At 38.7% G+C, this 14,160-nt stretch overlaps 1 protein-coding gene and 1 long non-coding RNA gene across 4 annotated transcripts in view; one reads left to right on the forward strand and one right to left on the reverse strand.

Moving 5' to 3' along the window:
* The window catches only part of LOC140133210 (uncharacterized), a 50,263-nt gene that overhangs the window by 7,240 nt on the left and 28,863 nt on the right, over nucleotides 1-14,160 (forward strand). For 2 of the 3 annotated variants that reach the window (XR_011855846.1, XR_011855848.1), the window contains exon 4: nucleotides 1,189-1,421. The exons of the other annotated variant lie outside the window; for it this stretch is intronic. This is a non-coding gene — a long non-coding RNA (uncharacterized lncRNA). Of the gene's footprint in view, nucleotides 1-1,188; nucleotides 1,422-14,160 lie in introns of those variants that run through there. 3 annotated transcript variants of the gene reach the window in all.
* SLC6A19 (solute carrier family 6 member 19) overlaps nucleotides 1-14,160 on the reverse strand; it is an 85,756-nt gene that overhangs the window by 5,850 nt on the left and 65,746 nt on the right. Inside the window, exons 12-13 of the mRNA XM_072153068.1 lie at nucleotides 3,235-3,394; nucleotides 1,278-1,440 (exon numbers count right to left, since the gene is read on the reverse strand). Coding sequence (XP_072009169.1) covers nucleotides 1,278-1,440; nucleotides 3,235-3,394 — 323 coding nt within the window. The remainder of the gene's footprint in view (nucleotides 1-1,277; nucleotides 1,441-3,234; nucleotides 3,395-14,160) is intronic.

The raw sequence follows: 14,160 nt of genomic DNA on the forward strand, positions 1-14,160 counted from the left end.
AGGGATTCTCATATACACCTCAGGAGAAAACTCCTTCATCAGCCTCTCCCTCAACTTTTTTTGCACACACCACCTGCTGGAGACCTACTAGGCTGTAGGCCCGTCCTCTTGTCCCCATACCAAACACAGTGACCATAGCAAGCCCAAGGGTGCATCAGCCAGGCATTCTGGTATTCTGGACCCCAGCTATCTACAACCCCCGAAAAAAGGCAAGGCCCTGGTGGGGGATGTTGCATATGTATATATATATGGTATGAGTGCTATGGGGGCTGTATATATAGAAGAATGCTATGAGGGGTTCTATAGACTAAAACTAGGGGGGACTATATAATAAAACTAGGAGTGCTATTTATACTTCAGGGGGGGTTGTATTTAATTAAACAATGGGGGCTGTATATTAACACTGTTAGATACATTTGGCTGTATATAACTAAATCAGAGGGGGGCTATATATAAATTAATAAATTAGGGAAGCTATATATAGAATCAGGGGGTGGAAACAAATTAGAAGGGACCTGTACTTAAATTAATAATAAGTAAAGGAGCTAAAATAATTAGAGTATACAATATAATAATGAGGCTACCCTTACATGATATATTTTGAAGCACATTGCAAACACACCAAACACATATTAGTTTTATAAGAAGTAACATGTGTTTTGCATTTTTAATAATTTTTACTAATGTTTAAGGCCAAAACACATGTGTGGGATACTGTTATCCAGGAGACATTTCACTATAAGTGACTATGGTATTTTAAGGGACAAAGTGAGGAGATGTGCTGCATGGAGATTAAAATATCTGCCATTGATAATTCATGACCAGGATAGGTTATAGTAAAGTCCTCTTTCTGACTGAGTAAATCATATCCTGTAAGGTACTCTTCAAAACCAATGTCACTTACTGATACTAGTGTGCGAGTGATCTGGTGGTGCTGTGTGTGGGAATTTTCTCAGAATTTTCTGAGCAGGATGCAGCTGTTTTTTTGTCTGTAAATTCAGTGGGCCAAATACAGCAGGGTATCAAGGGGGGGGGGCAGGAGTAAAAGGACTAGAAGCAGCCTTATTACATTAAATATCAGATGCAAACAAAGGTCTTATGCACTTTATTGTGGATCTGTGAGAATCTTATTTTAGTCTGACATGAGTTCCTAATAATATCTTCTTTCTTTTTTGACATTGTTCACAGTTCCTGTCTACCTGTGTATCCCTTACAATGTGGATTTATGATCTGTCAAACAAAATTAAAGTATACAAACTTCCTTGTGACATACTTACATATTCGGGATCCCAAGAAATATATAAAAGTTCCTGTGATACTTTAACCACAAAATAGAAAAAGAATATGACAAGCATAATCAGAGGACTGATAACTCTCCAGGTGGCTTGCCAAAAGATGTTAGGCTTATGTCCAATCATGAATTCGATGTCTCTGTTAAATCTAAAATTTATGGGAGCACAATGAAGCACAATCATCATTTTATTGACAAACAATATTAAAATGTTATAAATATTTTACATTTCACATACATTTTACATAGTGGGTAAATCAAGTTACAATGTTATATGTGGATTATTTAATCATCTCGGCATTCTGTAAAACAAGAAATGAAACTTTGGGATAAATCTATGGTTAAAAGCAAGTAATACAATACTACTCTTTTTATCAAGTCTGCGAAATAAATAGTACAACTGTACGGCCACCTTTTTACTTACATTCTGAACTGACCATATAAATTATCTCATTGAAAAGATAGACAGACAGAACAGCTTTCTCTAGGAAGTTTGCTTTACGATGACTTTGCCCAATCACTAATAAATATATCCTACATCCATACAAGTTTCATCCAGAAATATACAATCTTTATTAATTCATATAAATATGGGGAACACCAATCAGTAATAAAGTAGAGAGTCCTCTTTTTTTTCCTAAGGCAACTCTCTTTTTTTTTTTTAATGTAACCACCATTCCCTCTTTAACTATCAATTTATTGAATCATAGGGTCCCTTTTACAATCTCTCCACAATATTTATATTGTATATATATATATATATATATATATATATATGGTATGAATGCTATAGGGGCTGTATATATAGAAGAATGCTATGAGGGGTTATATAGACTAAAACTAGGGGGGACTATATAATAAAACTAGGAGTGCTATTTATACTTAAAGGGGTATTCTCATCTGGGCATTCACATTCAGTTTCACTAATCTTCCATTTATAAACATTTGTTCAATTGGATGTTATTAAAAAAATGTTCCAGTGTGAAGATAATTTCTCATAAATGTAGTCATGTTGTCCCTTAGAAACGAGATAGCTTCCTCGGTTACGACCACGTCACACTCTGGCAGCGGTGGCCAGGCATGCGCTATAGAGTCCTGTCTGACCTCCTGAATTCAGCGATCATTACCACAGGACGGCTGGGGACATACAGTAAATCCCAGATATTTCATATATAAAAACCTTTTGTTTCTTTGTGCAATCCTTCCATCAGAGGTGGCCGTATCCGAGGAAGCCATCTCGTTTTTAAGGGACAAAATGACTACATTTATGAGAAATTATCTTCACACAGGAACATTTTTTTTAATAACATCTAATTGAAGAAATGTTTATATATGGCAGATTTATGAGACAGAATGAGAATGCCCAGATGAGAATACCCCTTTAAGGGGGGGTTGTATTTAATTAAATAATGGGGGCTGTATATTAACACTGTTAGATAAATTAGAGGGGGCTGTATATAACTAAATCAGAGGGGGGCTATATATAAATTAATAAATTAGGGGAGCTATATATAGAATCGGGGGTGGAAACAAATTAGAAGGGACCTGTACTTAAATTAATAGTAAGTAAAGGAGCTAAAGTAATTAGAGTATACAATATAATAATGAGGCTACCCTATTCATATAAATATGTTGAACACCAATCAGTAATAAAGTAGAGAGTCCTTTTTTTTTCTTAAGACAATTCTTTTTTTTTTTTGTATGTAACCACCCTCTTTAACTATCAATTTATTGAATCATACGGTCCCTTTTAAAATGAGTACATACAATCTCTCCATAATATTTATATGCCCATTACAAAATTGCATAATCTCATATCATTGATAGATCTATTGTGGAGGTGTTGTGTAAGTAGTAATGTGTTGGTGATAAAGGTTGTCCATGTGGTTTAACTCTAATATGATTATATCTAAGAGAAGGAGAAAATTCCTCAGTAAACTTACCTGTCTATGCCATATATGTAAACCACTGAAAACATCTCACAAAAAGCTATGATGAGCAATGGGATGGATCCAGCAAAACTATCAAACAAAGCCAGCCAATAGTTTCCAGACTCCATCACAAATATAAGTGCAATTAGGAATGAAATCACACATATTGTTCCTAAAGACAGAAGAAGAAGTTTAAAAAAATGTTCATTATAGTGATTTAACTGTAAACACATTCTCCACTTTTTTACTTTGCTCCATAACTTTATGCAATGACTGCCCAGTAATAAATAGCATTTTACTTGAATAATTTGTTTACTGTGTGTACTACTACTATAGAGCTGTAGGGGAGTAATTAATCCCTTCATGTCAATGCCCTTTTTTCATTATTGCTTTTCCATTTTTTGCTCCTCTCCATAACTTTTTATTTTTCTGTATACAGAGCTGCATTAGGGCTTGCTACTGTATATGTTTAACAAATTGTACTTCCTAGTGTTGGTACAGGCAGTCCCCAGGTTACATACAATAGGTTTTGTAGGTTTGTTCTTAAGTTGAAGTCAGAACTGTATATTTTATAATTGTAACCCCAGTCTAATTTATTTTGGTTTCTATAACAATTGGATTTTAACCCCTTAACGCTGAAGCCACTTTTCACCTTCCTGACACGGACCATTTTTTAAAATCTGACATGTGTCTATTTAAGTGGTTATAACTTTGGAACGCTTTAACATATCCAGTTGATTTTGAGATTGTTTTTTCGTGACACATTGTACTTCATGCTGGTTGAGAAATTTAATAAATATATTTAGTATTTATTTATGAAATAAATGGAAATTTGGCAAAAATTTTGAAAAAAACAATGTTTTCCAAATTCAAAATTTTCTACTTTTTGGAAAGTTGGTCATATCACTAAAATAACTTGATAACTAACATTTTCCATATGTCTGCTTTAACTTGGCATCATTTTTCAAACATCTTTTCCTTTATTTTGGATGTTAGGAGGCTTATAACTTTAGGTGCAATTTTTCAGATTTTCACGAAAATCATCAAAACCTACTTTTGGAGGGTCAATTTAGTTAGAAGTGACTTTATAAGGCCCACATGACAGAAAACCCCCACAAATGACACCATTTTAGAAACTACACCCCTCAAAATATTCAAAACAACCTTTGGGAATTTTGTTAACCCTTTGAGCGTTTCATGAGCGTGAAAGATAAATGAAAGTGAAATTAGAGAAATGTAATTTTATCTTACTATAGATTCATTGAACACTAAAATTTGCACCTTCACAATGGGTTAAAAAGGAAAATGCATTTTACAATGTTGAGGGCAATTCCTCTTGAGTATGCCAATACCCATTTTGTCACTGTACCCTGCTGTACGGGCACAGGGGGGCACTTGGAATGGAAAGAGCGTTGTTTCGTTTTTGCAGGGTAAATATGGCTGAAAAAGTTTACATGTGTCAGGATGCATTTGGAGAGCCATAGTGGTACCAAAACAGAGGAAAGCCCCAACATGAGACACCATTTTGGAAAGTACACCCCTTGGAGAGTTTAGCAACGTGTAATTTGTGTATTTTCCCCAACAGGTGTTTGATTCAATTAGGCCCCAAAAGGGAAAAAAGGTGAAAATTTTCTCAAAAAAGTCACTTTTACCCCAAATTTTTGTAAGTCACAAGGGATAAAAGATGAAACAACCCCATAAATGTGTAAAACTATTTCTCCTAAGCACAGAACTGCACCACTTTTGCATATAAAGTGTTGTATGGGTGCAAAGTAGGGCTCAGAAGGGAAAGAGGGGCTTTGGCCTTTTAGAAGCCAGATTTAACAATCATCCTTTACATGTGTCAGGATGCATTTGGAGAGCCCTAGTGGTACCAAAACAGAGGGGAACCCCAACAAGTGTCACCATTTTGGAAAGTTCACCCTTTGGAGAATTCAGAAAGGTGTAATATGTGTATTTACCCCTACAGGTGTTTGCTTCAATTAGGTCCCTAAAAGGAAAAAGGTGAACATTTTCCCAAAAAAGTCACTTTTACGGCTAATTTTTGTATCCCATAAGGCATTAAAGATGAAACAACCCCAAAAAATGTGTACTAGCATTTCTCCCGAGTATAAAATTGCCCCACACATGCAAATAAAATGTTGTATGGGTACGCAGTGAAGCTCAGAAGGGAAAGAGGGGCGTTGGCCTTTTAGAAGCCAAATTTGACAGACATCCTTTACATATGTCAGGATGCATTTAGAGAGCCGTAGTGGTACCAAAACAGAGGGGAACCCCAACAAGTATCACCATTTTGGAAAGCACACCCCTTAGAGAATTTAGCAAGGTGTAATATGTGTATTTGTCCGTAAAGGTGTTTGATTTAATTAGGACTTAAATAGATAAAAGGTGAACATTTTCTTATAAAGGTCATTTTACTCCTAATTTTATATAGCCACAAGGGATAAAAAAATGTAATAACCCCTCAAAATGTGTAAACCTATTTCTCTCGAGTGTAGAAGTACCCCACATGTGTATATAAAATGTTGTATGGGCGCACAGTAAAAGGAAAGGGGAATGTTTGCCTTTTAGAAGCCAAATTTGACAGAAATGTTTGACATGCATTTGGAGAACCCTAGTGGTATAAAACAGAGAAGAATCTGAAAAGTGTCCCTAATCTTTGAATGCACACCCCATAGAGAATTTTGCAATGTGTAATATATGTATTTGCCCCTACAGGTGAATGATCCAATTAGGCCCGAATTATTAAAAAGGTGAACATTTTCCTATAAATGTCACTTTACCCCTAATTTATGTAAGCCACAAGGGATAATATATTAAATAACCCCAAAAAAGGTGTAAAACTATTTCTCCCGAGTGTAGAAGTACCCCACATGTGCATATAAAATGCTTTATGGGCGCACAGTAGAGGAAAAGAAGGATGTTTGTCTTTTAGAGGCCAAATTTGTAAGAAATCCTTCACATGTGGAGGATACATTTGGAGAGATGTAGTGGTACCAAAACAGAGGAAAACCCGAAAAGTGACCCTAATTGTTGAATGTACACCCCTTGGGGAATATAGCAAGGTGTAATATGTGGTGTAGTGTAATACACGTGGTGAAATGAGCATTTTGAACATATAGGTGGTTTCCAAATATGATGTGCAATGAAGTCCGAGATGGAAATTGCAATTATTTCTGGAAAGTTCAGTGCCCGTTATGTGGCGCCCCTTATGAAATAATGGAGGGGTATAGGGAGCAACGGGACATAACAGTTGTTACAATTATTCATTTTACCGAAATTAATTCACAACAGGTTGGGCGTGAATTGTGAATGTCTAGTGTATAAGGAGGTAGAATAGACCAGGGGACCAACTAAACTTTTGTCACTCTGGAGTTGTCGCAAGTCTCTTAGTAGTATGTAGTGTCCATCCTAACTCCTCTTTTGGAACAGACTCTTTATTGAGTCCTACCATTAGAAGCAGCAGAATTCACCGGGAAAATGCTGTCCTGGCAAAACACGAGAACATCTAATCCAGAGGTACTGGGGCCCCGTCCTTCTTGTCCCAATATTAGTTTCCTAATATCTTCCTCTTGAAAACAGAGAAATGATACGGCAGGACATGCACATTGGAACAGCTCGTAAGAGTTGTACAGCGTAATCTGTACAATGTGCACGGCCAGCACTTTTGTACCATATCTTGGTTTTTCGTAGGGAAATTATCGCCAAGTGTTGCTCTTATTCACCCTAGCGATGCCCATTGTGACGAATATTGCTGCTTTTGGCTGGACCATATCGACCAGCAAATAGCGACAAACATGGACAGAGGGGGGCAACAAAACCCCTCTGGACCGCAAGGCAAAATTGGTGGCTGTCAGGAACAGCCGCCACCCTGTCCTGATCACCGTGTCTACAGACATGGTGACCGGTATTACTGACGTCATAAGTAAATTCGCTGCTATCGGCTCGTCTGAATTGATGAGCCAGTAGCAGCGATAATAAACTGGGGGTGTGTGGGGGGGACGTAACCCTTCTGGTCCATGGGGCAGGATGGATGGCTGTCAGGAACAGCCGCCGTCTTACCCCGATCAGTGAATAGCCGCCGTCTTACCCTAACCGGTGTTGGAAAGTCACTACCCGCCGCACCGTTCTATAACAACGCTCGTTGGGAATAGGCTATACAATCTTTATTTATTTTTTTAAGCAATTTAGACAAATAAGGGCTTATTTTTTGCGAGACGAGATGCACTGTAAAAAAAAAACCTTAATTTTAGTGGGTTTTTAGCTTATTGAAGAAATTTTATTAACTTTTTACGTGTGGAGGAAAATAAAATCATCAATTCTTGTTTTGGATTTTTAGCATTTTTAGGGGGGGTGTTCACTGTAGCATAACAATAATATATTATCTTTATTCTACGGATCACTACGATTACGGTGATACCTCATTTATATAGTTTTATTTTTATTTGTCCAATTTTATTGAAGGAAAACTAGAATAGAAAAAATTGCATTTGTTTTAGTATTGCCATTTTTATAGCGGCATAATTATAGTATTTTTTAGTTGACAGAGCTGGTTGTAAGCTTATTTTTTGCGTGACAAGTTGCTCTTTTTATTGGTATCATTTTGGTGCTTGTAACTTTTTCGGATCACTTTTTAGAAAATTTTTTGTAAAGCAATTTGATAAAAAGTTTTAATTTTTGGCAAGTTTTTGGTTTTTTTTTTTTACCACGTTCACCGAGCGGGTCCAATTATGATTAGGATTTATTGTACAGATTGTTACGGACGCAGCGATACCAAATAAGTGGGGTTTTTTCGTGATTTAGTGTTTTTTATACTTTATTACTTGTGTAAAGGGAAATGTGGTGTTTGGGGGGACTTTCACTTTCTTTTATTATTTATTTTTATTGTAAAAAACGTTTATTTATTTTTACTTTTTTTACAGTTACTGACATCTAAGCTTGAACAAGTGATCTTCTGATCACTTGTTCAAGCTTTTTTACAGGTTACACAGTGCAATACAGATGTATTGCACTGTGTAATGTAAGACACTGAGCATGCTGCGCATGCCCAGTGTCTTACAGCCGGGTCCTGCCAGGAGGCAGGGACCCGGCACCGAGAGGAGGATCGCGCAGCCCCGGGCACCGGCAGTCCCGGGGCTGCGATCGGAGGAGCGGACCCCCCCGGTAAGCGCCGCGGGGGGGTCCGATTCGCATTTAAACAACTTTAAATGCCTCTGACACGCCGCGGTCAGCGCGACCGCGGCGTGTTAGGGGTTAACACCCGCGATCGGAGAAATCTCCGATCGCGGGTGTTAGAGGCTGGTGTCAGCTATAACATATAGCCGACACCCGCAGCTTCTGGCCCTGGCTCCGTTCAGGAGCCGGGGCCAGAAGCTTGACGTAATAGTACTGCATTTTGCGGGAACGCACCTCCCGCCATGCAGTACTATTACGTCAAATGTCGGGAAGGGGTTAAAAATGTTGGGTTATCAGAAGAATCTAGATTAACAATAAAACTTAATTGCAGACACCTTTGATAACTGTTATAGCTGTTTATTGTAGCCTAAGGCTAAAGTACAGTAAATTACCAACATACAGAGGTTCGTTTACTGGGAAGCAGGAAAGAATTCCAGATTTCCTAATGGGCTCTGCTTTTACAGCTTTCAAGGTATGCTCCAAATGACATCTCTTTTTCTGTTCTTCGGTAAGAGCACCGGGATGTTTTCATAATTTTGTAAGCTGATAACTGTAGGTCCCAGGGGTTAAATACTCCTACATGCATCATATCAAAACATTCCAAGCATAAAGCCCTTGGTTGGAAAGGCCCATTGTTGAATGTTTTAATATTGGGGACATTTACTTTAATATATTATTAGTGATTTCAGGCAAAGTATGCTATAAAATTATTGCACGTTGTGTTTTAAAAGTTTGGTCATTTCCACAGGATGGGAAATGGCTGTGTTATATAGTTTCTAAGTTGTAGAGAAACAATATTTATGTATATGAAAATCTTGTATCAAGGTGTTTATTTACATAAAAACTAACATCTGACAACAATAACAGTATAAGTATCATAGTATATAAGGCCGGAAAAAGACACAAGTCCATCAAGTCCAACCTTAAAGAATTAAATAAATGTTTTATCCCCATAACCCGTGATATTTTTTCTCTCCAGAAAGTCATCCAGGCCTCTCTTGAACATGTACATAGAGTCCCCCATAACAACCTCCTGCGGCAGAGAGTTCCATAGTCTCACTGCCCTTACAGTAAGGAACCTTTGTCTATGTTGATGGTAGAATCGCCTCTCCTCTAGGTGTAGAGGATGCCCTATTGTCCTTGTCACAGGCCTAGGTATAAAAAGGTCTTTGGAGAGATCCTTGTACTGTCCGTTCAGGTATTTGTACATGGTAATGAGGTCTCCCCTCAGTCCTCTTTTTTCTAAACTGAATAACCCCAAATTTTGTAAACTGTCATTGTATTCTAGTCTCCCCATTCCACTAATAACCTTGGTTGCTCTCCTCTGCACCCGTTCCAGCTCTACTATGTCCTTTTTATACACTGGTGCTCAAAACTGTACACAATATTCCATGTGTGGTCTAACCAGGGATTTGTATGAGGGCAAAACTATGTCTTTATCATGAGAATCTATTCCTCTCTTGATACATCCCATAATTTTATTTGATTTAGCAGCAGTCGTCTTGCTCTGGTCACTAAAATGAAGTTTACCATCCACCAATACACCCAAATCTTTTTCCGCTCCAGTTTTACCAAGTAATTGACTGTTTAGAACATAATTATACTTTTTGTTTCCATGGCCCAAGTGCATAACTTTACATTTATCTACATTAAACCTCATCAACCATTTCTTTGCCCACTCCTCAAGCTTCCACAAATCTCTCTGTAATGCTTAAGTATCGACCACAGTATTTATTACTTTACACAGCTTAGTATCATCTGCAAATATTGAAACTTGACTGTGTAAACCCACTACAAGGTCATTAACCCCTTCCCGACGCGCGCCGTACTAGTACGGCGCGCGCCGGGTCCCGGTGCATGGAGAGGGCTCGCGGGCCGAGCCCTCTCCATAGCCGGTAAGTCTTTGCTGCATATTGCAGCAAAGGCTTACCGGTAACACCCGCGATCGGTGCTAGCACCGATCGCGGGTGCTTTCACCGCGATCGCCTCCGGCAATGCTGCCGGAGGCTTCAAAAAAAGATGGCGCCGCACGTCACGGGGAGCGGTGATCCGTTGCCATGACAGCATCGGGCCTCACGAAGGCCCGAAGCTGTCTCGTTTTAACCTATTCATTACAATGTGCTATCAGCACATTGTAATGAATGAGGAGTAAAATCCCCATATACTGCCATATTGCAGTATGGCAGTATATGGTAGGATCGATCAGACAACCTAGGGTTAAAGTACCCTAGGGAGTCTGAAAAATAGTTAAAGTAAAAGTAAAAAAAAGTTTAAAAAAAAAAAATTATATTAAAAAAACCTAAAAATTCAAATCACCCCCCTTTCCCTAGAACTGATATTAATATTAATAAACAGTAAAAATCATAAACACATCAGGTACCGCCGCGTCCGAAAATGTCCGATCTATCAAAATATAATAACGGTTTTTCACAGCGTTTAACCCCGTAACGGAAAATAGCGTCCAAAGTCAAAAATGAAATTTTTTTGCCATTTTGGAAAATATAAAAAAATTTATAAAAAGTGATCAAAAGGTAGCACAGTCCTAACAATGATAGCAATGAAAACGCCATCAAAAGTAGCAAAAAATGACACCACCCACAGCTTCGTACACCAAAGTATGAAAAAGTTATTAGCGCCAGAAGATGGCAAAATCAAAAAAAAAATTTTTGTACAGGAGGTTTTAATTTTTTTAAATGTATGAAAACATTATAAAACCTGTACAAATGTGGTATCCCTGTGATGGTAGCAACCCAAAGAATAAAGTAGACATGTCATTTGGGACGCAGAGTGAAAGCTGTGAAATCCAAGCCCACAAGAAAACGTCGCAAATGTGTTTTTTCACCATTTTCACTGCATTTGGAATTTTTTTCCCGCTTCCCAGTACGCGCCATGGAATATTAAATACCGTCACTACGAAGTGCAATTTGTTACGCAGAAAATAAGCCATAACAGAGCTCTTTATGTGGAAAAATAAAAAAGTTATAGATTTTTGAAGGTGGGGTGTGAAAAATGGAAGTGAAAAAACTAAAAAAGGCCAAGTCGTTAAGGGGTTAATAAAAATATTTAAAAGTGGCCCTAATATTGAACCCTGTGGCACTCCACTGGTAACATCAACCCAATCTGAGAATGTGCCATTAATGACGAGCCTCTGTTTTCTATAAGCCAATTACTTGCCCAAGTACACAGATTTTCCCCTAGTCCCAGCAGTCTCATTTTAAATACCAACCTTTTCAGAGGCACGGTGTCAAATGACTTTGAAAAGTGCAGATATACAACATCCACAGTGTCCCCCAGATCCAGTCTGGAACTTACTTCCTCGTAGAAACCAATCAGATTAGTCTTACAGTTTTATGAATTATATTTGAGTTCTCTAGTCCTCATAATTTATCTCTTATTCTGTTTAATTATCTAAAAGCCCATATTCAGTCAGTCTAATACATATGGATGGATCCTTTACTTTTACTTTCTCAACTGAAATGAACCATTTTTATTGGTCTTTTCTAACACAGGCTTCTATCCTGCTAGTGCCTACAAGGAAAATCCTTGTTTCCATTTATAGATGACACCATGGCGACCATCATAGAAACTGCAGTCCTGGGCCCGGCCACTAGATGGGCTCAAGCTGCAGTCCGCCTCCGCCCTATCTAGTGATCCATGCCGTGTGCATCCTTTGCGCAACACAGGCACCATCACCGTCATTGTTGCTTAAATGATGGCGCCTGGGTCATAGAGTGTGTGCAGGCAGAACAGGATTAGAGAGAAAACTAAATCCTGTAAAAAGCAGATAAACGCTGCAAAAATAGAGACAGAGAAATATTGCCAGGGAGAGCAAAAATAATCAGAATATTTTTTAAAGTATATAAATGAAATGGCCTACATACACCTATGTAGATACTGCATTAAAAACCAGACATTTGAAGTTAGAATAGTCATTTACCACATTTATAGAGTATATTTATGGTTCCTTTAATGTTAGCGTTATTGAAAGAAAATGTGCTTTTCTTTCAAAAATAAGAAAATTTCTAAGTGACCCTAAACTTTTGAGAGGCAGTGTATATATGTAGTCACAACACATGCATGCAAGTGTATAGGTAGCCATGGAAAAAAAAATTAAAATTAATGCTCACATAACTGTGGTCCCTGCAGCAAGCTCCACTCCGCTCTTGCGCTCTGCTCTATGGCCAAGGCAAGGTGCCTATGCAACAATCGTGACAACGGTGCCTGGGTCACACAAAGGATGCAGGAGAGCATAGGAATAATGGTACTTTCTGCCGCCCAAGACACAGCGAGAAATCTGTGATGGTAGGGAGGTATGTATATATGGCACATGAATAAAATGTGTATGCTGAAATGGGAATACCAGATTATCTTTTATCAATTAGTGCACCCTTTTGTTACTGTGTTCCAACATTCAGGTTTTCAGGTGCAGATTTTGATGTCCAGACCAAGTGTGGAGTGAAAAAAGAGGTATAGTAGCACCTCTCAATTATATGTTCCCACCCATTACAATTAATCTGTTTTTGACTTTTGAAACTGCATCAGAAAACCTTAACATGGGAAAGAATCCTTACAGTTATGTGTTGGTTTCTCACTTATCTTACAAGAGTTTAATCTCCATTAAAATGTTGAAAAATTTATTAATCCATGTGCAAATTGAAATGCTTCTGATGGGGTATTAAGTGACCTAAGGGGTATAAAATGGCCTAGTCTAATTTATACCTTGGGATATAAATTGTCCCAGGCCAAAATATAACAGAATATAAACTAGCCTAGTCTACTTTAACTAGAAATATAGTCTAGAATGGGTATACTCTTGCCTGTTACACTTGCTGTGCTTCTGTAGCTGAAACTAGTTTGCAAAGTAAGGCACCTTAAAGTAACCACCATATCTATAAATGTATCCGAGAAGCATTTATGTAAACCCTATTTGGCCAGGGACGGACAGGAATCATTCTGGAATGTCTGATTCCAACTGTGGCAGAAAGCAGCTTAAAGTCGCTGTTATCTCAAGTGGTTTCAGCTGTAATTTTGCTGCAGCAGGAGGGCAGCGTTCTACCTTTTGATTTTAAAGGATGAATTCTGCACCCAGGAACCCACAACAATCATTCATATGCTGCCTGTTTTAAATGCTGAATTTGGATGGGATTTTTACAAGTCCCTTTAGTGTACTGCTAGTTTAAATTGTTCCAGGTTGGCTGCAGATTATTTTGCCTCAGCTAACCCACAGTGAAGACACTGCAACATCCCCCACCGGGGCCTAGCCCTTTCTCGGGGCCTGGAGTCAGCTGGGGCCCGCAGTACCTGAGTGGCTGGCGGTTGCGGCCTAGGCACGCTAGTGTCACGGTGCTTGGTATGGGGAACCGGAGGGCTGTCCTACAGCCTGGCAGGTCTCCAGCAGGGTGGTGTTGGCAAGAAATGATGAGGGAGAGGCTGCTATAGCGGATCTCCCTGGGGCAACCCTTTGGTCTCTAGAGGATGAGTCTTTGTGTGGTGGACAGGGTGCCTGTGATGATGGTAGTTGTAGTAGCAGGGACCAGACGGAGGCAGAGGTTGAACAAAAACAACTTACAGTTCTTTATTGGAACCGACAGGAACTTCAGCAACGTGCCTTTAACAGAGAGATGGAGCGCTGAGATGCTTTTGGAGGAAGCCACAGGAGATAGGTCGCCAGCCTGGATGCAGAGGGCAGGCTGGGAGGTAGCTGTGTCCTAATAGGAAGCTTCAGCTCGTCCTGGAGTGCTTCAGGTATCACCCTTGAAGGTA

Source organism: Engystomops pustulosus, chromosome 5, assembly GCF_040894005.1.
Source record: "Engystomops pustulosus chromosome 5, aEngPut4.maternal, whole genome shotgun sequence".
In the NCBI taxonomy this organism is placed as follows: Eukaryota; Metazoa; Chordata; class Amphibia; order Anura; family Leptodactylidae; genus Engystomops; species Engystomops pustulosus.